This window comes from Xenopus laevis, chromosome 1S, assembly GCF_017654675.1.
Source record: "Xenopus laevis strain J_2021 chromosome 1S, Xenopus_laevis_v10.1, whole genome shotgun sequence".
In the NCBI taxonomy this organism is placed as follows: Eukaryota; Metazoa; Chordata; class Amphibia; order Anura; family Pipidae; genus Xenopus; species Xenopus laevis.
Window position 1 is genome coordinate 153,275,016 of NC_054372.1, and position 27,308 is coordinate 153,302,323.

At 36.7% G+C, this 27,308-nt stretch overlaps 1 protein-coding gene across 2 annotated transcripts in view; it reads right to left on the reverse strand.

Annotated features, from left to right (window-relative positions):
- Positions 1–27,308, reverse strand: part of LOC108707180 (kinase suppressor of Ras 2) — a 194,194-nt gene that overhangs the window by 60,966 nt on the left and 105,920 nt on the right. For both annotated transcript variants that reach the window (XM_041580388.1, XM_041580389.1), the window contains exons 6-12: positions 20,859–20,928; positions 19,149–19,232; positions 18,227–18,294; positions 17,611–17,729; positions 11,905–12,073; positions 6,043–6,129; positions 1,464–1,530 (exon numbers count right to left, since the gene is read on the reverse strand). In XM_041580388.1, the coding sequence (XP_041436322.1) occupies positions 1,464–1,530; positions 6,043–6,129; positions 11,905–12,073; positions 17,611–17,729; positions 18,227–18,294; positions 19,149–19,232; positions 20,859–20,928 (664 nt within the window). The remainder of the gene's footprint in view (positions 1–1,463; positions 1,531–6,042; positions 6,130–11,904; positions 12,074–17,610; positions 17,730–18,226; positions 18,295–19,148; positions 19,233–20,858; positions 20,929–27,308) is intronic.

The window sequence follows — 27,308 nt, forward strand, 5'->3', positions numbered from 1 at the left end:
CAGAGTTCTGCCTTTTGCTTCCTCACTTCTTCCTGTTACAGTTAGTGTTGTAGTATTTCTGGTCAGGTGATCTCTGAGGCAGCACAGATAGAGTCACGAAATGGTGGTTCAAGGCAAGAGATGTAAAAGGGAATATTTATGTAAATATATATTCCAGTTTGGTAAGATTCTTTAATATGTCATTCAATTTGATATAAACTATCTGTTGCTTAAGTATTCATTTTGGCGGTATAGTTTTCCTTTAAGTATGCCATGAGCATATTGGAATTGGTTTATAAGCTCCCAAATAAGAGAAGGTCTATGTATCTATTTCCAACCTGTCTCAAATCTTAAAATGTTGTTATCTTAATTGAGCAAAGATATTTTGAAATTTGGATTTACATATTCACAATCATTTTCAAAAGCACAGGCAAAGTGTAAAGCACCATGTTTTTTTCAATCGAAACCCTGACCCACTGGATTTTACCTCCAGCACCCACAGACAAAAGTCTTTCAGCTCCCAGAATTGATTTCAAAGTGTCACGCCCATTTCCTTGGTAATAAGATTTGACCTCAGAAAAAACCAACAAGAGGGCTGGATGATGGCAATGGGGTGGGGCAGTGGCATACGGGGGTTGGGTTATGACATATGGGGGCATGTTTGTGCCTTGTATGGGCAGGGCTATAACATCAGAGGTGGTTATTGGCCAGATCCCTACCTGGTAGCACTGCAAAGAGGCAAGGCAGGGTATGGGAAGAGCATTGCCTGGCATACACTAGCTTGCTCATGGCTTAGTACATTCAATTCAAGAACACAGGAGGATAAACAGCAATAGTAAACCCTGTGTGAACCACTTGTTTATGACAAGTGTTACATGGATACTGTCATGGGAAAACATGTGTTTTTTTCTAAATTTATCAATTAATAGTGCGGCTCCAGCAGACTTCTGCACTAAAAATCAGTTTTTTTTAAAAGAGCAAACAGATTTTTTTATATTTCATTTTGAAATCTGACAGGGGACTAGACATAGTGTCAGTTTCCTAGGTGCCCCCAGTCATGTGACTTGTGCTCTGATAAACTTCAGGCACTCTTTTCTGCTGTACTGCAAGTTGGAGTGATATCACCCCTCCCTTTTCCTCCAGCAGTCTATCAGCAAAACAATGGGCTGGTAAATATATTAATTTAGAAATAAAAATGACACCATAAAATCATGACAGAATCCCTTTAAGAGCAAGACTTCCTTGCATCTGGCAATTCTGCGATCTACTCAAATGAACCCTATTATTTTAACATATTTCCCTGCACTTATTTGTTGATGCTTTCTATACCCAATACTTAAAAGAGGAATGTCAGTCTCAAAATTCATTGGTGGTGTTACACAACAAAAAGATGTCAATGGTTGTGCACAATGTTTCAGAAGATACACAATATGCAGCCCAGTGCCTACAACGCAGCAGAAATGATCATTCATGAATGCACTTACATTGGATTAGAGTTTACTGGATGAAGGATTACTTGGGGAGCTCGGGTTGGTATTTCAGGCACAACATCTGCAATAAAAAATAAGAAGGTAACAATCAGACACTAGAAGAGAACTAGAGAATACATTTGAAAGGGTGAGGTATAACTCAAGGTTCACAAAGCACCCGCTGGTTATATAATAATATATTTCACTTTTTCCATTAAATTAATAAAACATAATAGGAAACATGCCCAAACTTTACACTTCGTACCAGATTCTGTTGCCTAGAGTACTACATTAATATTGATTTTACAACAAACTAGCTTATTTGAGATACAGATGTACACTGAATTAGATGTATGTTTTCAATGTTAAATTGCTGAAAGTTAAAATGAATAAGTACTACTTAACAAAACTCTGAAAGAGAAAAGAAACTCACCTCAGGTGACTTTATTGGCAGGACTTTACCACTATTCTTCATAATAACTTGTAACCTGTATAGTGCTTTCCCTCAACTGACAGGGAGCTTCAAAGCTAGTCCCTCTCTCCTGCACCACTATTTCATCTTTAATCATTTTTTTTAACACGTAAAAATCTTACCTGATTTTCAGGCAACTGTGATTGCCTGAGATTGTGATTTCTGTATAATATTGGAAAGAAAGTGCATCTCGTATATTGGAATAAGATTAAAAACATACAGAGCAATAATATCTTCCTTTCCTACAGTCCATGTCTCTAAGATATAGTATTTTTGCTGACGTGCGTGCCTTCCATATATTTTCTTAAGTGAGTCCTGAATTGCTACCTTTTGCATACTGTATTTTTATATTGCCTTTTCATGACTTACATAAAAAAGAAGGATACATAAACAACAAGCATGGCAGTTAATGATAAAATTATTTTAAGATAAATTATTAAGTTTTGCAGATTATAACCATGAAGATACAGTTGGCTGTTAATTTAACTGCTAAATAAAACTATATCAGTATAGTACAAAATTAAAGTTCTACACTTAAATAAATGAACAAGAAAGTTCTACTCTGTAGGCTCTTCAAGAGCTGAAAATAAGACTTCTGGTAACATACAGTATAGTTATGGTTTAAACAGGCCTTCCCAAGCCCAAATTAATATTCTGCATAAATAATTCTTTGTAAGAGATATATTGATAAAAACATCTCAAAAACATAGGAAACAGGGCTCATATATTAATTCAAAATCCCACTGACTTCTATGGGACCTTGACAGCTCAGCTTTTACTTGGCGCCGTTTTGTATTAAAGGTTTTCATGGTTTTTACACTTAATAAATCTCAAATTGTTAGTGTTTTTGAGAAAAACATAAAAAGAGTTTTTAGAGAAAAAATACAATGTGTGAGAAAAATATAAATCCAAGGAGCAGATTTATCAAGGGTCGAAGTGAATTTGAGGTAATTTTCAAAGTAAAAAAAATCAAAATTTTAAGTAATTTTTTGGATACTTCGACCATCAAATAGGATACTACGACTTCGACTTCGATTCAATGTAAAATCGTTCAAATATTCGACCATTTGATAATCGAAGTACTGTCTCTTTAAAAAAACTTCGACTTCAATACTTCGCCAAATTAAACCTGCTGAAGTGCTATGTTAGCCTATGGGGACCTTCTAGAGCATTTTTCTGTTTTTGGAAGTCGAAGTAAAATCGTTCGTTCGATCGATAAAATCCTTCGAATCGTTCGATCGAACGATTTTACTTCGACCGCTGGATACCCAAATTCGATGAAAAAAACTTCGACTTCAATATTCAAAGTATTTCAATTCGATGGTTTTAACTTCGAAATTCGACTCTTGATAAATCTGCCCCCAAATGTTAGTAAATCGGTCCCTTAGAGTTAGAACAAAAAACTCTTTAGTTCATGTACCACTTGTGTCCACAACTTTGGTCCACATTAGGACCTTTATCATTGTTTAATAAAAACTATGTATGTTAGATACAGTATATTAAAATATGTAGAACAATAAATGTATCAAAGCAAGGTTCAATGAAAAAAGCACCTCTAATATTACATTATGATAAAGCTTAAAGTATTTACTTTTCTTATTCCAGTATATTTTGTGCAACAAAAGTTTATTCTCTCTTAATAATATGTGTACAATCTAACTGTGGGAATATGAATATAACACTAAATGGTATCATAAAATGTATATTTTGTATATGACAGTAATGTTTGCAGCTGTTCTTAATAATATACACAATGCTTATATTAGGGCCCAATCGGAAACTGTCAAAAGAAAGGCAGTCATATTCAGCACAAACAGGGAATAAAGGAAGTTCTCCAAAAGATGCAGCCTAACATTTTATTTTGTATTTAACCATCACATGTTCCGGATGTTCTTGAAACATTATCAATGGGATTAAAACCAATAGGAACGATTATATGAGCAATTCTTCAGAAATTGTAAGTGCAAGAACTGTGTAAGACACCACCTTAAAGGAGAAGGAAAGCTACAGAGGCATTTTATTGGCAATAGATTAGCTGCAATAGTTCAAGCTAGAATGCTATATTTATTCTGTAGAATGTTTTACCATACCTGAGTAAAAAGCTCTAGAATCTCTCTGTTTGTTTAGAATAGCAGCTGCAGTATTAATGTGGTGTGACATCACTTCCTGCTTGAGTCTCTCCCAGCTCTGGGCTCAGATTACAGTAGAGAAGGGAGGGGGGTGGGGAAGAGGAGCAAACTGAGCATGCTTTTGCCCAGGGCAATGAGGTTTAAGCTGAAGGCAGGAAGTCTGATACAGAAGCCCATGAGTACACAATAGAAGGAAAGAAATGCAGTGTTTCTTTTGACAGGGGACTCAGAGCAGCACTACTTTGGGGGTTTACTGGAATATTTAGATGGACCTTTCTGATAAGGCTTACTTAGTTTTAACCTTTCCTTCTACTTTAACTGATGAAAGCATACCTGAAATATTATATTATGCAAAATATGCTGGTTTAATGTGATTGATGTATTGACTTAGATCAGGGATTTCCAACCTTTTTTTACCCGCGAGCCACATTCAAAAGTAAAAAATGTAGAACAACGCAAGACTGCAAAATGTTTTTTTGGGGTGCCAGTTATGGACTATTGGTAGCTCCTATGTGGATTGGTAGCCTACAGGAGGCTCTGTTTGGCCGTACACATGATTGCCTTTAAACCAAAATTTAAAAAATAAGCACCTGCTTTGAGGCAACTGGGGTTACCCTAATCATCCAAGGTTTCGGTAAACACCATATCGCTCGTAAACCACTGGTTGGGGATCACTGCCTTAGATCATTGTTTCTCAATGGTATGTGTGCCACTGGGGTTACATTTTGTAGAACCAGACGGTTATTTTATGAGTAGCATTGTGTATGCATAAAATTGTAAAAAAAAAAATATATAAAAAAACTTTTTAGGGGCAAAATATGAAATTGTGTTTAACTGCAAATAAAAGGTTTTGCTGCAAAAACCATGAATTCAAATTTGAGTTTCTGATACCCCAACTTTCAAGATGTATTAAGCACAGAAAACATAAATGAAAAAAATTGCTGGCAAGTTTATATAGAAGTCAGTGGGAATTGCATTTTCAACTGGAACCTATTATTCATTTCTGCCTTGGGAACAGATTTATCACATTTCTGATATGTGCTTATTTATGAAAATACTCAAAAACTTGATTGATTAAAGTGAACCTGTCATCTACACATAAAAAGCTGCACAATGCAAGTCCTTTGTAAATTAATCATGGAAAACAAATTCTTTTTTTCATTAAAAAATCCATACCGGTTATAAAAGTGTTTAAATATCTGAGCTGTCAATCAAATGTTATCTGACAGCCTCTATGCCTGAGGCATAGAGGTGGGGCAGTCAATTACTTTCACTTTCTATTCAGCATTTCCTACATGTCACTGCTCTCCTCCCTATCTGTAATTGTGTAGGGCAGTGCGCATGGGTATTAGGTCCCCCATTCTCATACATACACAAGATTTTGGGTATGTTATGTTATTTTATATATGTTATTAAGATTTGTCTTAATAACAGTGTCCACAAAATGGCACCTGCCTGCTTGCTGTGATTGTATAATTCCAAGACTGAAGGAAACATTATTGTAATAATAAATATAGTATAAGTAAAGTTAATTTGCTCACATGATAAAAAAAATTTGGAATTATTTCTTAGGGCCCCCATTTAAAAATATGACAAAACCATGGCAATGCTGTAAAATTCTACTTTTTATTTTCAATGAATAAACCTAAAGAAATATTATATTAATGTCAAAAACCTGAATTAAAAAATAGCTTGAAGTTTGACTTCTATATGAAATAGAGAGCCTCAAGTTTTTGCACTAATTTAATCTTAATTATAAAGAATTCACAATTTATGCCACAAATAATTTTTTTTTTTAGAGATTTGTGGAAAAAAATGTAATTCAATTATTAGTAAATGACCCCCTTAGAGTAGAGTATATTTTAGGAACGAAAACAGAAATAAGAAAGAACTCCAGAACACATTTGCTTATATACACTAGTAAATATTAGCACATTCAAGTAATCTAGTCATGGTAAACTCTTTTGGTAACTCAAAGCTCTCACAGTCTTACCTGGGAAAATGAACTGCTGTTTGTATTTGTAGTAATGGGAGCCTTGAAGCAAAGATGAGGTACATGGATGAGACGTGTTGTTGGACCCTTAGAGAATGATAATATTAAAACATCAGTTTCAGTCCCCAAAATGTTGATTATTTGTGTATGATAGAAAAAAAATAATATCACTTAACGTATCAGAAAGTGTAGAGCTATAATGATTGTGGCTATTTTTTTGCACTTTGCAAGTTGCAGTTGGGTGTGTGCAAATAGGCTCCCTTCACTAATACAGCGCTAACTGAGTTAGTTAAGTGTGGGCGAGTTAAGGCACATAGGAGCTCAGTGTAGAGTGCAGCATGCAGGGGAGAGGGTGCAAGTGTTCCAAGAATGAGCACTATGGGGTACGCTCAGTGTCGGACTGGCCCACCAGGATACCAGGAAAACTCCTGGTGGGCACAAGTGTCAATGGGCCCTCCTGCTTCTACAATGTAATTTCTCCTACCGTTCACCTGTAGTTCACCAATCCTGCAACTGGTGGTGCGTTTCCTCCGTTGACCCGGCCGGGTCCCTTAGCAACGCATGTGTATAGAAAACTGATCCGCACACACACTGGTTAATGCAGTCGGGGAGTATCCCCTTCTAATAGAAGGGGATGCTCCCCGACTACATTAACCAGTGTGTGTGTGCGGATCCGTTTTCTATACACATTCCGTCCTTCTTCTAAGCATTTGTAACAGTTTCATGTTCATTCCTTAATTCTTTATGAAACAAAGGGGCCAAACAATTTGAAAATAGAGTATATCATGTAAAGAAAAAGGTTTAGCGAGAAGTGGAAGAAAATTTGCTTGGTGAATAGGCCCATGGCCTAAGGTTTTCTGGTGGGCCCCTGGCATCCTAGTCCGACATTGGATACGCTCCTGCATTGTGCCCCCCCCCCCCGGGTCAAGAATAAGCTCTTTTATCTATATAAAAATCCACAAATACTATTCTTTACCTAAAACAAACAAGGGAAAGTTGCACTTACCAGTAATTTTTAAATTAATAATATTTTTAAGCAGGGGTGCATGAGGCTGTGACCACAAAATTCATAAAAACAAATACAAAAGGTCATCTGCACTCAACCCACCATCATTATATTTAAGACAAGTTGTGTGTAGGACTGGCCATACCAGGGATGACCTTGACGTAGTTGGTCGGCTTAAATATATTGCAATATACTGTATGCACAAACAATCCCTATTTTGTTTAAAGGGAAGGGCATTTTTAGTAGCTTAAGGCACAAACTATCTCAATGTCTTAAATATATTGATAATGGGTTGAGTGAAGAGGACCTCTTGTATTTGTTTATCCTTAACCAAGATTATTAGTCTATTACTATTATATAAGTAACTTATCGAAAATTAAACATTTAACAACTACAACAGTTGAGGTACAGATACGTTGCCCAAACCTTAAAATACATTTGTGGTACATCTATTGATATTTTGATGTTGCTATTCTGATTTTGAAACACCCATGTCAAAGTTCAAAGAGCAAACTGAAAATGTAAGACCCATGTTACTGACACGTGATGCTTTATAGCCGCTCTTTTGATTTTATGATCTGCAGATCTTGGGGTCCTCCACCCTAAAAAAAATTCTGCATAACAAAAAATTTAAATTCTTAGCATCTTTCCATTGTGATACAAACTGTCAGGTTATTTGTGGATGAAATTGTTATTAAAAGCAATATCTGTCTGTTTACATTATATGCAATCCTGGCTCTGACTACTGAAAAAAAGGATTTCTTGTTTAAAGATTTATAACTAGAGAACTGATTTTAATTCCCATGCAAAAGCTGTTTTTGGGTACAGGACCTGTTTAAGGGTGTGCTGGTTTGTAGTACAACATTGCACTGTTGCACTGACAACAAATGCTGTGACAGTCACAATTTGCATGATTATCAGGTTGGTTCTATCTAGGCTGCTAGACTTTGTGATATCAGATTATTCAACTGCACCTGCAAGGCTTTTGCGGTATTTTTTGGTGGAAAAAGATCTCAATGAGCACTGAAGAGTCTTGCAGCACTTTCAACACCTACAAGTACTGTATCAAGTATTTAGTATTATTCTGCACTTTATGAGTCAGGCATCCAGAAAGAGGTAGAGTCAACTGAACTGGCTTGGCAGAATGAATGTCCACCCACCTTCTAGCAATACTAAATTACTAAAATAGTAATTGGTTTACTTGATATATGGGCACTAATGATCTAATGATGAAGTTATGGTATCAAGCAAACCCACACAACAATACTGTGCTCCATAAATGCCAAATAAATATGATCTCTGGAGGTTGAGGGTGCAGTAAGATCCCAAGTAACAAAACTGACAGAGCTGTCTTCAATCTCTCCTGTCTTAGAAGATGTACACCATCAGCATGACACTGTACATACCATGTAAGAAGGAGATTTATAAGACTTTATAAGGTTACCAGGTCATGAAAGTATTACATGTTTGAAAGAGCTACATATATTTGTAAGACAGTACAAAGTCTTGCTGAAATATATTAGTGTCCCACACACCCTATAGTAGATAGCATGATACAGCACATTGTATGGATTATTGGAATACATTAAAGCCCTACAGATATAAATGATGCCCTGTGAGAGAAAATAAAAAATGGAGTGGAACTGCACAGCCAATTTATATTGGTATGCCTAAAAAACTAAAATTGTAAGTGTCCTTTAACTGCTCATTCCAACTACTCCCTACATTTAACTGAAATATGTACTATTGCTCTCTGAGGTCTATTAATGACCCTCCCTGAACTTGGAAAAAGATGGGCAGTTTAAAATGGGACATTCAAGGGAATTTAAGACTTTCTACAGACATTTTTCAGTAGCCTATTATATTTGTGGCATAAGATGAGTTTCCTACATGACAGATCAATTCACAGGTCGATAAGTCATCTATCTGATTAAAGGCCCTATAATAATATCCAACGTTTGTCAGACATTTACCTGACCTATTTTTGAACAATGGGATGGAGTCTTGAATCTTTAAAAAAAATTCCATTTCCAAATCACATTAAGGTCTTGGTGCACATTTTAGATGTCTCTGCTCCTTAAGATCTCTCTGCTCCTGATATGTTGCTAACCCATCTCATAGTGGGTGGTAATAGAATATGGTATTTATGAATCAGCCTACCTATAAAATGTTCTAGCAACAAACATTGTCCTAAAATATTCATTTAACTACCCCAATATGATCCTAAAAAATCTTACCCGTAAATCTTACAGCAGAAGGACCTTTAAATGGGCCCAAGGTAATTCATAAGAAATACTAAGCAAAGGAGTATGTCAGACTAGTGTTTGGATAAAGAAGAACCTCACCTCCAAAATACCTCCACCCATGATCACTAAAGCCACCTCCACAATTGTATGCAATTGTTTCTTTCATTTAGCATCAAAACAGTATATGTAACCACTGCATCGTGACATTTTATTGATCTGCGGGCTTGCCATGTTAGTCCAAATATTTGTGTGTGTTTAAACAAATAGACTTTCCTCAATTAAAAAGCATAATCAATTGGATTAAAATCTGATTGTATGAATGTATATAAATATACACATATATATTATTTATATAAAATGTACAGTGCAGTTTAAGTGCTCATATGGGATTTTATTGAAAGAGAGAAAGTCCAATAAGAGTGGCTAAGTTGATAAAGGGAATTGTAAGTCTCATTACAAAGAAAGTCTGGCCAATTTGGAATTGGAGAAAAGGCAATTAAGGATAAATATGGTAAAGGGCCATACAACCTCTTTGATGTTTTTTTTTTTACCAGTCAGTCCTTCCAGAGGACAAGACAGCACATGCTGAGATTAGGTTCCATTTAAGGTTTTTATAGTTAGAGATATTATGTTGTGGAATTCTATCCCTTAAGTTGTTGTACTTTGCACATAAGATAGCTTCATGAAAGGGTTGGAAGGCTTTTTAGCAAGGTGAAATATATAACGTTTAGCGCACTTGATCCAGTGGCTGGTCTCAGATGAATTTGCTCCAAGTGGAAAGGTTTCAGATGGGATGTTTTCACCTTCCTCTGGATCAACAAGCAATTAGGTAGGCATGAGCCTAATTATTATATATGTATAATATATCTAATGAAGGTCTAACAAGATAATCACTGCATTAAAGTGATTTGAATCTGAGCAATAGAATGAAAAACTGCTAATGAGAATTGTGGAAAGGGTAGTTAATTTTCATGCAATTTTACTTTTACCTGAAACATTTCAGGCAAAAAGAAAAATTAAAATAAACCCAATAAATATGTATCTGCTAAGACACTAAACCATTGGCTTTGGACTCTGAGCTCTGACTTGAATGTGGCAGATTGTTATACCAAGCGAAACCAGGTGTTGCAGCGACTTAGAGAAAGTGTTTTCCCTTAGGGTAAGGGCACACTGGGAGATTTTGTCGCCTGTCGACTTTGCGGCAACCAATCTCCCCGAACGCCTTCCCTCGCTCTGCACCTGGCTAAAATGAAAAATCACCGGCGCTAATCACACGTGGCGATTCGCTTTCCGAAGTCACCTGAAGTTTCCTATATCGCCGCGTGTGATTAGCACCGGCGATTTTTCATTTTAGTCAGGCACAGAGTAAGGGAAGGCATTCGGGGAGATTGGTCGCCGCAAAGTCGAGGTGATTAGTCGGCAGGCGACTAAATCTACCTGAATCGCCCAGTGTACCCTTACCCTTAAAGGGGCAGTATAACCTATTGTTCAACTGGAGTTTAGTGAACAGGGCTTGCACTGAAAATACAGTGTGTTTTTTTTAATATTTGTTTTTGTTATTCCATGAGCTAACCAGGACAAATAAGGACACTGAAGCTACTCTATGTCTGGTTTATGAAAGCTAAATAATAAGACTACCAGTGCACAGATAAGGAGAAGTGCACAATGCAAGATGATTATCTGTGCACTGGTAATCTAATTATCTACCTTCCATTTCCCCCTTTTTTTTAAATTGAACTACCGTTGAACAAGAGGGTATAACGCCCTTTTAAGCTTAGTTCACACGAGGAGATTCAGGGAGATTTAGTCGCCTGGTGACTAATCGCCTCTTCTTCTGGGCGACAATCTCCCCAAACTGCCTCAGCGTGTCTTCCCATAAGCTATAATGAAAATTAGAATTATTTGCTTAAAATGGATTCTATGGGATATGGCATACCTATAATTTTAAACTTTCTGGATAAAGGGTTTCCGTATAACAGATCCTACACCTGTAATAAGATACAGCATGCAGAGAATTCACGAATTTAGAAAAGCCAGTGAGACACTGGCACCCAGGATCTCCAGGACCCAAAATCATTCCATCTGGCCTATCATTTTGATTGTTTCTAGAAATCACATTTTTGATCTATTCCATTAAAATTGATATTTATAATTTCATGGTAAAAACAGATATATTGATACAGCAGAACACCCATTTTAGGTTCTTCAGGGAACCATAAAGAAATGGTGTAATATCCACAAAATGTAAAATTGGGGAAATGTGTTAATCATTATATATTGGTGGGAACAGAAAAACAGTGTAAAATGCAGGAAAAACAAATATCGGTATGACAAATTGAGGTTTCAATTATAGATAGATAGACTAGATATATAGATAGACAGATAGACTAGATATATAGATATAATTAGTATAGAGCATGCTTCATCTTCAGCTGTGCATTTGTAGACAGAGTGATATTTTTTTCAGTTGAGATGCTTTGAACTACAGTTTAAGGCAACAGTGTTTCTTGTGCCCATGGGGTGAACAATCATAATTCACAATTATTCAGTACAACACTAGAAAATAGTATAAGATTAAAACCAATTTCTTTCCCAGGTGAATTTTTGTACCTGGTAAGTTGAACGGCTTCTGCTGGCGGGTGCATTGTGGGGATGGGTGGAGAGGAGAGGGTGGGGTTGCGCTGGGAGGAAGAGGAGGAGCAGGTGAGGATGGTGTGGAGGATGTCGTAGAGGAAGGATTGCTGCTGGAATCTGGCTGGTAGGGCACTGGAATATGGTCCTGGGAAAATAAAAGAGACAGCACAAAAGGAACAAGATGAGAGGACATATATACATGTTGTCTAGCTCCTTGAAATATGATGTATTTTTTAGTCTGGGAGACAGAAGTCCATAGACTTATAAAATCCATTTTTATGGAATCTGAGTAGCTCAGGCACAACAACATGATGCAAAACAACTATTTTGGTAAAACCCCATGCTCCTTTAGTAAAGCAACACTAGAATAAACAAAGAACTATCCAGGGCTACAAATAGAATATGAGGTCCATGGTGTTTATTCTATTTTTCTCCTCTCCTGTTGTGCTCCAATTCTACATGCCTGAAGTATGGTTTATCAACTTGATTTTTGCCTAATTTACTAACAAACATGATACAATGCAGTCCTTGTCAGCAATTAGCTGTGGCTGGTCTACTATATGTTAGAAAACCACATCTTATCATATTGATTGATATGCACTGATGCAATTTAGCACCTACACTGTTAGTGCATTACCCCCTGTGTCTTTCTGTTTTGTCCATGTCATGTTTCATTAAAGAGTCACTAATTGCTATTTCATGTAAGGATGGGGAAATCATTTATGTTATATATAGGCTTTCAGATTACAGACAGAAACCCAGAATCAGTGTATCCAAAATCTTTATAAGGTTCTAGCTGGACGACAGTTCTACAGAATCCACTTGTGTTCATTCTTTCAAAAGTATCTAAATTGTGAGTGTGCAGGAAATTAAACCTCTATAAAAAAAGTTACAGAACACTATTCTAATGTTCACTACATTATCTTTGTCTCATTTATATTACTTTATTCAAATGCAAAGCTGACGTCTAAATGAATAAGTATAGTTTATCATATGAACTTAAAGGAACAGTAACAACAAACAATTAAAATGTTTCAAAGAAGCAACCTTAGAATGTACCAGTACCCTACACAGGTAAAACTGGTGTGCTTTCTTCAGAAACACAACTATATTTTAAAACAAGCTGTTGTGTAGCCATGGGGGCAGCCATTCAAATGCAGGATACACCGTAGATAACAGATAAGTTCTGAAGAATCCCATTGTACACTTGAGGGTTCATTTGTTATCTGCTGGGCAACAGCAGATAACAGATGCATTATATTTTCATTACTTGTGCATTATATTTTCATTACTTTAAAATACTTTACTGTTTTTGTGTTACTGTTCCTTTAAATTGAATAATAGCCAAACAGACTGCTCTCTGCCAAACATGATCCCACTGCTAACAACCCCTTAAATCCCTTAGTTCACTCTGTATATTTCACTTTTTATATGATCATGTAAAGGTGGGAAACAGCTGGTTTAGAAAGTGGGCTGCATCCTGCAAGATGAGCTGCAGTAGTGACTGGGAAACATAATAGGGGATATAGGGCTCAAGGCCACCAATAACACAATAATGGTACAATACGAATACAGAATGCTCGGGACCTGGGGTTTTGCGGATACGGGATTTTGCCTCCAAAAAGAATTATATCTTAGTTAGGATAAAGTACAAGGTACTGTTTTATTATCACAGACAGAAAAAAGTGTAATTATTTAATTTGATAAAATGGAGTCTATTGAACATGGCTTTACCATACTTCAGAGCTTTCTGGATATTGGATCCTATACCTGTACAAAAAATAAACTAAACTGCTTGTAGGCTTTACTTGCTCTTTAAATACAATATTTTTGTCTAAGCAGGTTTACATCTGCCATCTCAGCTAAAAACTTGTCCCTAATAATATGTGGCCAAATAGTAATCAATAACTATTTGCCTGAACTTTAGGCTTGACTGACTAGTTTGCAGACCAGATTCTAAAATATTCCTTCTGAATTTTGCAGGGAAATAAGTAAATTGGCCTAAGCCAACACAAGGTTGATTCAATAAACAGTGTGTAACCTCCTCCAGCGTTTTACATGTTCCCCAAGCACAGAGGTATGTTTATCCCACCAGCAGTATGCTATTCATGGCCGGATTTGCGTCTGCGGTGCCCCGAAGCCACGTAATCCTATCGCACGCCATCCGAGGCTCGCGGTCAGTGCGCTCCCCTACACGAGCGCAGGAACGGTGCTTTACTAATGCGGTTGGGCCGCCACCCTAGGCCCAGATCTTTGTGGCCTCGCCACAAATCCAGGCCCAATGCTATTGTCTACACAGCATGTCTAGCTATGCCATCTGGTCCTTTTGTATTTTCTACACAAAATTGAATTTGATTAGAACAGATTATCTGATAATTAAATTCCAAATATTCCCAGATGTATCTCTCTATTTATCACATGAAAACTTCATGTCTGTGGAAAAAAACTGTACCTGAATTAGGAGAAAAGTTTTTTTTTCTCCACAAATTACACCTTGTCCATATATTTTTATATCATAAAAGTTTTTACATGGACGTGAATCTGGCCCAAAGTATAGCGTGCTTCAATCCAGCTACATCGTAATACTGGAGGAAAACTTCTGACAGAGGTATGGGATCCCTTATACAGAAAAAAAGCTCCAAATTGCAGAAAGGACAGCAAATAATTAAAATGTTTTACAATTATTATCTATTTCTTTATAATAAAAAAAGAGAACCTTGTACTTGATCCCATCTAAGATATGATTGATCCTTATTGTAAACACAACAACCCTACTGGGTTTATTCAGAGTTTCAATTATTTTTAGTAGACTTAGGGTATGGAGGTCCAAATAACGGAAATATCTCATATCCTGAAAACTCCAGGCCCCGAGCATTTGGGATAACAGGTCATGTACTCATACTAATAATATTACTATTGTTCTTTAAAAAGCACAACTGTGGAAGGAACATCTTTAACAAATGTATGAACATTGCAATAAAAGTGGGTATTGTCAAAAAAGGGTATGGACAAAATTCAGAGAGAATTACATTTTACACGGTGCATATTACTCCCCCCCCCCCCCATCGTGTTTTAAACCCACTTCAACCACAGTGCTCTAAGGTTATCAAACTGACAGAATGCCTTCGGGAACAATTAAGGTTGATTGTGGTGATACAAATTTAGAAACCTGCATCGCTTTTAGGGAAGCCCTCCAATAGAAATGTAAATTTATAAAAATATGTTTATGTCCGATACATTCAAAGAAGAAATTAAATTAAAATATATTTTATAGCCAATATCTAATATCAAATAGGCACAGAGCATTTGGACAGGTTAATACCAAGATATATGAAAAATCAGATACATAAAAATATCACAATAGTCCAGTAATATGTTTTGAAAGGATCCAAAATCCAAATGCTTCAGAACATGAAATAAGACTGAAATGTGTCTTAAATTATAAATGAAACGGACATGCAATAATTACAATGACTGGCACAAAACAAATCAGTGTAATGCAATCAAGCCAATGTTTCCTGTTATCTGTTGTGTGGGTTGGCGTGTGTTTGTCATTTGTCCATGACTATCCATCTGTACGACTGATGTATACATCCTTGCCACTGCGAGAACCACTCTTTACTGAAACACATGCAACGTAAAAGGCACAGCAAAAATAGACCACAAAGCAATCTCCTTGCATAGTACTGGAATGTTCTTTAAAATAACCCAAATGGACTGTTAGAATAAATTACAACATTGTTTACATATCATATGCTTATTCTTTTTTTTGTCAAATTCTATTTATTTATCTTTTTCACAGACAAAAAATAAAATTTATTTAAATTTAAAATTGCCAAGTGTACGCTTCCATTTATTTAACAATTCAATTTTGTGAATAGTCATTGTACATATGTTTATTCTTTATCGATATCCACTGTATACAGCTAGTTTGCTACTGCAGAAATACTTAGGAATGATTTATTAAAGGAAACCTTTAAAGGCCAAGTACACTGCAGCTTCGATATTGATATATTTTCTGCATTGTTAATATGCGTCAATACCAATCAGAAAGCTCTGCCTCTGTCCATAGTAATTGTAGTGTAAAGTTATCATAAAATGTTTCTTGGTCTTTGCCAAAGATTAAACCCCATGCTTGCACTCCAAAACAGTGTTTGCATAGTAACTGCTTGCCTACAGTCATATGAGCCAATGTACATTTATTTCTGTTTGCTCTATGGATACCAAACCCAGAATTCTATATAATTGTTATAGGTTAATTATCCAGTGGATAGAGTTTTGCTTCCAGTATTAACTGGGTGCATAATTACTGAGTACTCTCCTGTGATCACATGGATGACTATTTGTTTTCAGGTTCTGTTAGCTCTATATGGCTTCAAACTATCAATTTAAAATGTTCCTGTTGTTTTGCATTGGTTTGCCCTTTATCATTACAAGCTCTTTTTCAAATTTCAGTTTATTTCAAGGTCTCCAAATGAATTGAGGAGCCAAGAAGTTTTAATAAAGCCACCAAATTGTAAACAGCGGGTCCTGTTTGTTTGAAGAACAATACCAGTCATTCATGGGTGAGCACTACCTTATTGCCAGTACATCTGTATCTATTATTTAACTAATAAACCCAAAAACTCAATAACACTAGTGATGGGCGACTTTGCGCCGTTTCACTTTGCTGAAAAATTAGCGAATTTCCCATGAAATTCGTTAAACTGCGAAAAATTCACGAAACAGTGCTGGTGTCTCATTTTTGACGGCAGGGTCCATTTTTTTCACGGTGGCGAATTTTCACGGACGTTTCGCGAATCGCACAAATTCGCCGTGAATTCGTGCCTGGCCAATAAATTCAGCTATCACTAAATAACACAAATATAGCACATATATCACAACAATGAGACGGCACAAAAAATCTCAACTTTGTTATCAATATGTTAAAGGGATTCTGTCATGATTTTTATGATGTAGTTGTTATTTCTAAATTACACTGCAAATAAATCACTCTACAATATAAAACTTCATTCGTGAAGCAACAAGTGTATTTTTTCATTGTAATATTGGTGTGTAGGCAGCCATCTCAGGTTATTTTGCCTGGTCATGCACTTTCAGAAAGAGCCAGCAATTTAGGATGGAACTGCTTTCTGGCAGGCTGTTGTTTCTCCCACTCAATGTAACTGAATGTGTCTCAGCGGGACCTGGATTTTACTATTGAGTGTTGTTCTTAGATCTACAAGGCAGCTGTTATCTTGTGTCAGGGAGCTGCTTTCTGGTTACCTTCCCATTGTTCTGTTGTTTGGCTACTGGGGGGGGAAGGGAGGGCTGATATTTCTCCAACTTGCAGTATAGCAGTAAAGAGTGAGTGAAGTTTAACAGAACACCAGTCACACAACTGGGGGCTGATGGGAAACTGACAATATGTCTAGCCCCATGTCAGATTTCCAAATGAAATATAAAAAAATCTGTTTGCTCTTTTGAGAAATGGATTTCAGTGTAAAATTCTGCTGGAGCAGCACTATTAAATTGTGCGTTTTGAAAAAAACATTTTTTCCTATGACAGTATCCGTTTAAGTATGCAAACTGACATCACTGCACTGAAACCGGACACTGAATCTCCCTGAAAAATGAACCATGAACTGTTAATTAGATATTGCTGTTTAATTTGTTGTATCCCCATGCTTAAAGGCAGCTTACCTTGTTAATTTTGTTGGTTTTAGGGAGGGTTTGGCTAATATGGAGGTCTGAGTAGCGAGGAGGTTTTCTTAAAGGGTTATTGATGTCACATGGCACAGATTCCGTCCTGACTAATCTTTCTGCATTGGAAAAATAGAAATATAATTATCAATGGTGAGCCATTAACACAAGCTTTGAACACATGCACGCAGATACTTCACATTTATGTCATTTTACCTCGTAGTGACTGACTGATTCAAAATTAGGGTTTTTTTAATCAATGTGCTAGGGCCCAAAAATAATCCTGCTGCTGCTTAGGTTTTCCCCACCATAACCAAAATAACATATAAACCTTTGCAATCAGGCCCAGACTGAAATGTCATAAGGTTATTTTAAGGATACCTGTTTGAATGATGAGAAATATTTCATTAGCTATGCTGATGCAGGACACAAATAGTCAACTTTCAGCACTTTGCCTGTTGGTAGAGTAGGTAGGTACCATGGAAGGAGAAGTTACAGTAAATTACTGCTGAGTTTCTATATGCTACTAATCCTCATTTTAGTAGGCATAATATCATAGTTAAAATTTCAAATCTTCAGCCAAAAAACATTAGAAAGAATTGATCAAGCCACTTACCTCCCCGGTGTATGATTAGTAGATGACAAGGTGGGGCCTCTTTGGTGCATTTATTGTGGCACTTTAGCCTAGTGACCAAAATGAAAGAATAATGTTATACGAGTAGCTCAAATAAACACTAGACCTAAGGTTCTGTACTTCATAGCTAGAGAATCCCATAAACTAAATTGACAATGTCCAGATAGACCTTCCTATAATAACGTCTTATTTCGTTTAAAATCTGTACAAAGTACTTTATAAATAATAACAGGCTTTTTTAGCACAGGGTAGTTACTGTATTTAAAAAATAGGATTTTGGTGCAGTGCTGACCTTGACTAAGGTAAAATCTACTTTACTTTAACCTTAAGTATTGTCACAAATTTCAATTTTACCTACACAACTTTTATAATGGATTTTGGCAAATTAGTCATAATGGACCTCTTTCAAATATACCAGACTTTTGGCTCACCAGCAGTCTTTTATAGCACTTAACTGCCTACGGAATGTACACTGAAAAAAGTACTTTCTACAATCTTCTATTCATTTTATATTTGGGGGTTAGACCTTTTTTAAGAATACAACGTTATGAGGCATGTGTATCAGTGCATAAAAGATAATGCAAAATAATGCAAAAATAACACTAAGCCGAGTGTTACATAAGATGTCAATGTAACTCAACATCCACCCTATGTGACAGGTGAATCCCATTGCAGATAGGGGGAATAGGCAGGCTTTTTTTGAGCTTCTGCAATTTGGTGAATATCACTTACGTGTGATTTGAGCAACATGATACAAAGTATAAAAAGCCTTTGAACATAATTATAAAAAATAAATGCTGTCAAGTGAAAAGTACTAGAGACAATATTTTGTAATTTTTATCACAGTTGAGGTATGGACATTACACAGGTTGTCATAAAACAATAGAAGCGGTCTAAAACATACTTGCAGTTTTTACACTTCAGTCCAAACAACATTCCCTTTCCACACACAGTGCAGGTCTGTGACATCCAGTACTTGGTTGAGAATCTATAAAACAGAAGATATATTGAATGTGTGTGCCTGTCTAATCCAGTTTTCTATACCTATACAACACAAAGCATACAATAAATACATACAGCTGTTGCAGATGAAAAAGCAGCAAAGACATTATCTAAATGTACAATGCATAAAAATTTGAACAACAATTTTTTATATAATCAATAGGGTGCTAAAGTAGTTTTATTTTTTTTTGTAGTGTAATTTTAGATCTGTTTGTTTGATATACAAATAATAAGTTATTATAGGCCCAAAATGACTTGACAGGCAAATCTGTAGTGATAATTCGATAAACAAAGACCCACTTTATATCAGCAGTCGAGAGTTATTAAGTAGGAAGGCTATTATCAAAAGGATAGAGATTTCCCAAGGCTAATTCTCATTTATACCAGCCTTTTTTATGCAGAATAAACCAAGGCCAATCGTCAAGCCAGAAATGCCTTATCAAAGCAGAGACGAGGGAAAGAACCAAGCCTCTATCTCAAATACAGTACATTTATATTATTCCTCTTTTTTGCCATGTTACATTTATTACAGACCAGCAATCCCAAAAGTTAATTTGATTTTCTTTTATCAGTCCAGGCCTGGAATTTCATCTCATCTAAATAGCTCAGCAGCTGAAATAGGATTCAAATATGGTCTAGATTCCTCTTGTTAAGCGAGGACTGAAAAAGTGAGGGATGAGATTAAACACAGGTAGGCTAAGAATGGGTCCGTCAATTCTTCATGGCCATGGCAATACATTTTTTTCATTATGCTATAAAGATATATATTTAGTTAAAGGGATACTGTCATGGGAAAAAAATGTTTTTCAAAATGAATCAGTTAATAGTGCTGCTCCAGCAGAATTCTTCACTAAAATCCATTTCTCAAAAGAGGAAACAGATTTTTTTATATTCAATTTTGAAATCTGACATGAGGCTAGACATATTGTCAATTTCCCAGCTGCCCCAAGTCATGTGACTATTAACTGATGCATTTTGAAAAAAACATGTTTTCCGATGACAGGATCCCTTTAAGAATGCTTTAGTTGGAGCAGTTAGCTACATCTGGTAAACGAAAAAGAATGGTTAATACAGAGGTCACAACAGGACCATTTAGGATAAAGCAAAGTGGCTAATGCTCACAGCTGAAAAACAGTAGAAGGCGGCTAATGCTCACAGCTAAAAAACAGTAGAAGGCACTGTTCTAAGTAAAAAGCCTGATACAATTGCTAATTGGTGCCAGGAGTTTTATGATAAGTGATTGGGGCTCTATTATTAGCACAACAGTGGTTAATGCTATTTTTAAAAAAAAATTCTATTAGTTGACTTGTAGCAAACCCAATTACTAATTTGCCTAGACTCATTTATAAACATAGGATGGCTATTGTTAAAAGATAATGGTACACAATAGTATTGCTTATAAGTTAGTGCTGCATGTGAAGTGCTGAAAAGTGGATGCAGCATCTAAACATAGCCATAAAACTGGCTACATTTCAGTATATGAAACACTTAGCAGTTGGTCACCATTAGCAATCAAAATACCACTAATCTCCTCCCAATCACTTATCCTTTACAGTTATTATCCTTGACACAGTGTTGCCCTATTGGCCTTTTGTTCCAGTGCTCCTATTACCTGTGTTTGATGGAATTTCCCAGATCTCTGCGTGGAATCTGTGGGGACCAACGAGGCACTGAAAGTGTATCTGAAAAGAAACAGAAATAAAAAGCACACATTTTACTTTAGAAGACTTAAATGCCAAAGATTTATAAATGGGAATCAATAAGGCACTTATCTTAGAAAGTGAGAGGAAAAAACCCTGTTATGTTCTTATTAAACACCAGTTGCCATGGGACCTGTGTCTTAATAGTTTGTCAGTTCGTTATAATGAAAGCGTAATATGCATCACTATCTTCTGCATTCCAACATTCCATTATAAACTTGTTTTTTGTACTGGTGCCAGATACAATATGCAGACAAATGTATTACAGTTAGAGAGGTATCAGTAGCAGAAAAACTGAAATTAGATGTATTTTGTAAGATGTTGCTTCAAAAGGTTGTGATAGACATCAGGGAGCACTTCTAAAAAGTAGCATGCCCATTACTTTTAATTGGTTTTAGTAATAATATATTTAATATAGAATATAGAATCATACCAGTGATTGTACACAATGTAACTGGTTTGAGTTTCACATGACTCATATGAATTTATTATTCATATAATATCTTTATAACGTCCAATAATACAGTCCAGAATTTTCACTAAGCACCAGACGTTAGTTTGGTACCATAGACGTGAATTGTCAAGGCCGTGTTTTTGGGCAGCTCTAGTCCTGTATCTTTTGCACTTTGCACACTGTTTTGGAAATGGTTAATGACCCCTCCTGTTTTTCAGGTAGAGACCCAATGCCAACCGGTTTGTTAGCTTTGGCTCAGTTATTGTGGGATTTTCTGTGCAAAAGTTGGATAATTACTATATATCTGCAAATATAGCACAGGTATAGCACCTGTTATCCAGAGTATTCCTGGAGTATTCCAGATACGTTCTTTAAATAATTTGAATCTTCATACCTTAAGTCAACTAAAAAATCATTTAAACATTAAATAAACCCAACAGGCTGCTTCTGCCTCCAATAAGGATTAATTATATCTCGGTTTGCATCAAATACAAGGTACTGTTTTATTATTACAGAGAAAAAGGAAATAGATTTTAAAAATGCGGATTATTTGGATGAAATGAAGTCTATGGGAGACAGTCTTCCGTAATTTGGTGCTTTCTGGATAACAGGTTTCTGGATAACGGATCCCATACCTGTATATATACAGGCAAGGAGTACAGTTAATACTGTATCTCAATTTATCATAGTGAAAAAGCATAGCCAATAACCAGAACTTCAGAGGAAACATCTGGCTGCTCCAGTATCAAGACTAAACGTTAGTCATTTATTGACTTGAAATGCAATAACAGCAACACACAGCTGAACACATCAGCAGTTATAACTTTCTAGATCAGTGCTGTCCAATATTTTGCTATTTCCCTTGTTTGGGGGTTGGATTATTAAGTGAAACATTGATGCCATACAAAGAGGTCTGTGGAGATCTTGGCCTGGCTATAAACATCTCTTGAGGGCTGCATTTAGCCCCTGGGCCTTCAGTTGAACTTTTGTTGAGCTTTTCTAGAAAGTAGCAAGTTAGTACTATAGTAGAGTTGCTCTCTTATTCTAAAAAAAGGGATGAACTACATAGTAAATGCTGTCCCAAATCAATATCTCTTTTTATTTGGTGGAGCCAAAAGTTCCACAATACAACTTAATCACCTTCAAACTAATTACTAAATGGATCACTACTGTTAAAGAGGCAAAGGGGAATGATTACAGTCACAGTGCTGGGGTCATCTTGGCTTTAAGTATCTGCAATTTCTTTGAACCTTGTAAGAAAGATGCAGTGGGTTGGAAATAACTGAGTATAGATGCCTGCGTATTTCCCTTAGATTTACCAGTTGGTTAGCCTTATGGGTCATCCGAGAGCACTGAAACTGATTTAAAAATCCTGCATTTTATAAGCATTAACGATATTTTTATGCAACCGCTAAAGCCTTACTCTTCTGCATATAATGAGAAATCCTTTAATTAAAGGTTCACGCTAAATGCAGTTTCCATAAAAATAATCTAGAAAAGCCTAACAGAAAAGAACTTTAATACATGTAAATATTAATAGAACAATAATGATTTTTCTTGGTGTTTCAGGGTTAAATCGTGGCTACTAAGCCTACAGCTCTCCTGCTGTTGCAGTATCTCCTCATATATGAAGTTAATTATAAATGGATTAAAATTAACCAGGTAACCCTAGTAGTGAAAAATTGAAGAAGACTGTGCAAGGGCTTAGGACAAAAACCTTTTGTTGGGCTGTGTTCTGAGAACAATGAGAACCTTCATCCATATACACTTCTGGCAACTTGTGCACAGATCTTAAAACACCAGAAAAAAAGGACAATATGCTGGTTATACTCCGGTTCAAAGTGCAATGTGCTGGGTGCATATATGAAAGGGAACCTGGCAATTAAGGCCTACGTTAAGGATCTATCACTTCCATTACTGTCACTGACATGAACCTTAGAAATTAAACAGTTATTGGAACTGGAAACTTTATCATTTGCACAAGCACTTAATTAAAATGGACATGCAACTTGTGCATGCCTACCAACACGGATACAAATTAGCATTCAAAATTGAAAATGAAAAGTAAGTTGTAGCACAAGCTACTTAAGCATTTGCTATTCCACTTGACTAACAATTTGCATCCACAGAATTGCAGCCACACATTATACACTGGTAATGGTTTTCCCCATATACAGTATATTATTTGGATGGCAGTGTAGTGCCTTAATAATTCCCATTCCATTCTAAAGTTTTATTTGCCCGCAATATTCCTATTTATGTGTCCCACAGTATAAAGGCCTTTTTCTACTTTCGATGTTATATTCGTTTTAGCACTGGTGCAGCACAAGTGGAAAGGTAGGGGGAGGGTTGGCAATCCCATTATCAGGGGTGACAGCTATGTGAGCCTTCCTGGTGACAGGTGACAAGTCCATGTTTACCTTACGAGCAATGGGAGGTGAGAGCTGAGAGACAGCGTCAACCTTCAGCCACTTTCCCTTTTTATGATTATCAACCAAGGTCAAGTGTTATATATCAGGGAAAAAATCAAATGTAACTACTGTAAAAAGGTCTTCAGCATGTGACACTGAGCTGCCCATCACAAAGTGACAGATGACAATGATACACGATTATGTGTGCACTTGGTAACCCGTGTTAATAGTATACAAACATTGAGGAACGGTTCACGAATAACAGTGGTATATCTGTGATGGGAGCTTTTTCTGCAGTAAAGCCAGATAATAGGATATACCAATATTAACTGTCAGATAAAGAGTTAAATATAGTTTTTCTTTATACACAGACAGAGATATTGAATAAAACTTGTCATGGCACATCTATCAGACAGCTCAAGCATCCTCTGCTGACGGAGCTTATAAATTGGGAAATATTCCTTCCATTGCCAGGAGGAAAGGAGAGCTATTTTGTCTGGAAGTGCAGGGTACACTGTGCCTTACAGAACATCACAAGTGCAAAAGGCACCATTCTCATTATAGCAGGACTGCTGGTTTACACAAATAAAATAACATGTATATCCACACAAAAACACTCATTGCACATGGTCAGAAAAATAATGAGTTATACAGGCTACAATGCCAGCATAGGGGAACCTTTTGTCCTGGTCTGTCCTGCGTCATATATATGTCCTGTGTACAGTGGCAGTTTTACCTAAAATTCTTGGAATTCTTGTGCAAAATAAGTGTTTTCCAAACAACAATACACATGAATGAGTGAATTTGAAAAACTGGATATAGCTTTGTTTACTTGAAGCTATAGTCTCTTATATATTCAATTGTATCCCTTTGTACATGTTGTATGTCATATGATTTTAGCTCACACAAAAGCAGAGTTAAAATATCTTATTTATAAATGAAGGGCAAGGTACAAACTGCAAAAAAAGTGCAAATATTCCCATTTGACTGTGCATGGCCACAACTTGCATCTGGAATGTAGGGGGGGGGGATGTGGGTGTCCAAAAGCATGCCTCTTATACTGTATGTGTGTTATTACTGACTTGCAACAAGAAGAGCCTGTTGCTGCAAGGCATATTGCGAGCCATGTACTTACCATCTACTCAGCTCTCTAATGGATCCGTAGTCTGTATTTTCATAGGGTGCATGCTGATATCAAACCTTCTAGCTAAAATATTCTGCACATAGTGCAAATGTTAAGAAACTGCCTATATATTACATAGTTCAGTTAGCAGAATGTAAAGAAGTATGTAAGGAAGTGAAAAATAATTTTTATTTTTCAAAGTGTAAATAATTCAGGCAAAATATAGTTCAGCCACGGCAGGCACCAACCCTTATAGCTGGCCTGTAGGTGAAATCCCCTTCAGGAGCCTATGTAAAGAAGTACACAATCTAGCCACCTCCTGTTTGTCCTAACATCAACCAACAGCAGACGAGACAGACATACTAAGTCAGACCAGGTTCAAACCTGTCCCTTGCTAGGATTAGATAAAGAGGTAGATGCTCTAAAGCTGGCCATTGACGCAAAAATCCGATCATACGAATCGAGGATTCGTACGATATTCGGGCCGTGTGTGGAGAGTCCCGACATTTTTGGTGGAGATCGGTTGTTTGGTCGATCGGACAGGTTAGAAAATTTCTGTCGGCTGCGGGTAATATCTCTGCACGTATTGCCGATCGTACGATTTTCAGTGGGAGACTGTCACTGCCTTTAACTATCGTACGATTGCTGTCAGGGGCAGAACATCGGCTGATCTGTTCTTACAACTTTATATTTGATCTGAATGGTAAGACTTTGATCTTTATGGTGGCAGGTCGGTGCGTCTGTGGCCAGCTTTAGAGCAGAGGTAGTTAGGTAGCTGGCATGGACAGCCTCCCCACAAGGAGTTAAGGTGGCCATAGACATAACAATTACAATCTTTCTTGGAAAAGATCTTTCCAAGAAAGATCGTTCATTTCAATACACACATGTAGAGCTGAATCGTCAGACATACAGGTAGATATACAGGTAGAAACAATAAAATTCTACCTGTATCTGACGATTTAGCACTAACAATGGCCGATGTTTGAGTGTCTTCAAAGGCACCTGATTTTCCATCCGGCCCAATCGACGAGCCGACCGATATCAAAGTCTTCTGCCGATATCAGTCGGCTCATAAACCCCCATACACGGACCGAATATTGTACGAAAAAATTTTCATATGATATTATCTGTGCGCCTATGGCCACCTTTAGTATTTAGGGTAGAGCCTCTAAGCGATTGTGTGCCAGCTAGGGGTTTAGAACATGTAGGACTAGGTTAGTGGCAGTCTAGTGGGGAAGCTTGGACCACCAAAGAGGAGGAGGAGGACAGTTTATTTGGAGAGGAAGCCCCTCAACTGCTAATGCCACTCCCAGTGCACTTCCACGTGACAGGGGCCCTGGAGGCTTCAGGGAAGACACACTTTGTGTATGTGAGATTACGAGAACAAGAGAGAAAGAAGACAAGTTTGCCTTGGTTGATTGCATCAAGTGTGTCACTTCTTACACCAAATACCTGCATGGTGCCTGTTTTGGGAGCATACCAGCTACGTGTACCCACTTTATATCTGGACTCTCCTGACCTCTAACAGGAGCTATTTGACAATATAGCATTCTCTAATAAATGGAATACAAAACAACAAAGGAATGGCTATAAATTTGTAGAGCTACAAATCGTAAATTCCCAGGTACTGCATAGGCTTTCTTAAACTTCCATAGGCAATGAAATGAGAAAAATAAAAAAGTATTTTTCTTGTTTTGATCATTATTCAAATTATTCACAAATGAAATAAGGTTTAATTTTGCATTAATCAAACAAGGCAGCTGTTTCAATGTTCATCTTCCAAAACATTAAACTAAACATTTAAGCATTTATCTGGCTATTTAAATGTAATGAGCATAAATCTGTAGAGTGGTAAGCAATAATTCTGTGACAGAGCTTTTGCTCTGCAGCCATAAACTATTCCTGTACTTATTACTATATCAAAACAAACGGAATATGTTCTTAACAAGAGTGAACAAGAGCTAATTCAGAATGACTCCTTGTTCTGCTGTGATTAGTATTTGGGCTGCACCCTATTAAGGAGTTGGTCTATGAATGAAATGTCAGAATATCACCTCAGTTGCTTCATCTTTGCCTCTAACAGTTAGATATGGAATAGGCCTTGCTAACCATCAAATTATCTACACTGTGGCCCAGTGTCCAACTGGGGACCTAAAAGGACATATCACACTCCAAGTTTCTCTTGCTTAACCCAATTAAGAGAGTCATTAGGACTGTTTAGAATCATTACCCATATTGCCAACACAATGTTGGGTAGCTTCATTCTGTTCAGAATGAGCATAGGTAAAATAAATCCCTTCCTAATAATTCTGGGCATTAGCCTCTAACCACATTTGGTGCCCAATATTTAGTCAGTATACAATTACGTTACTAT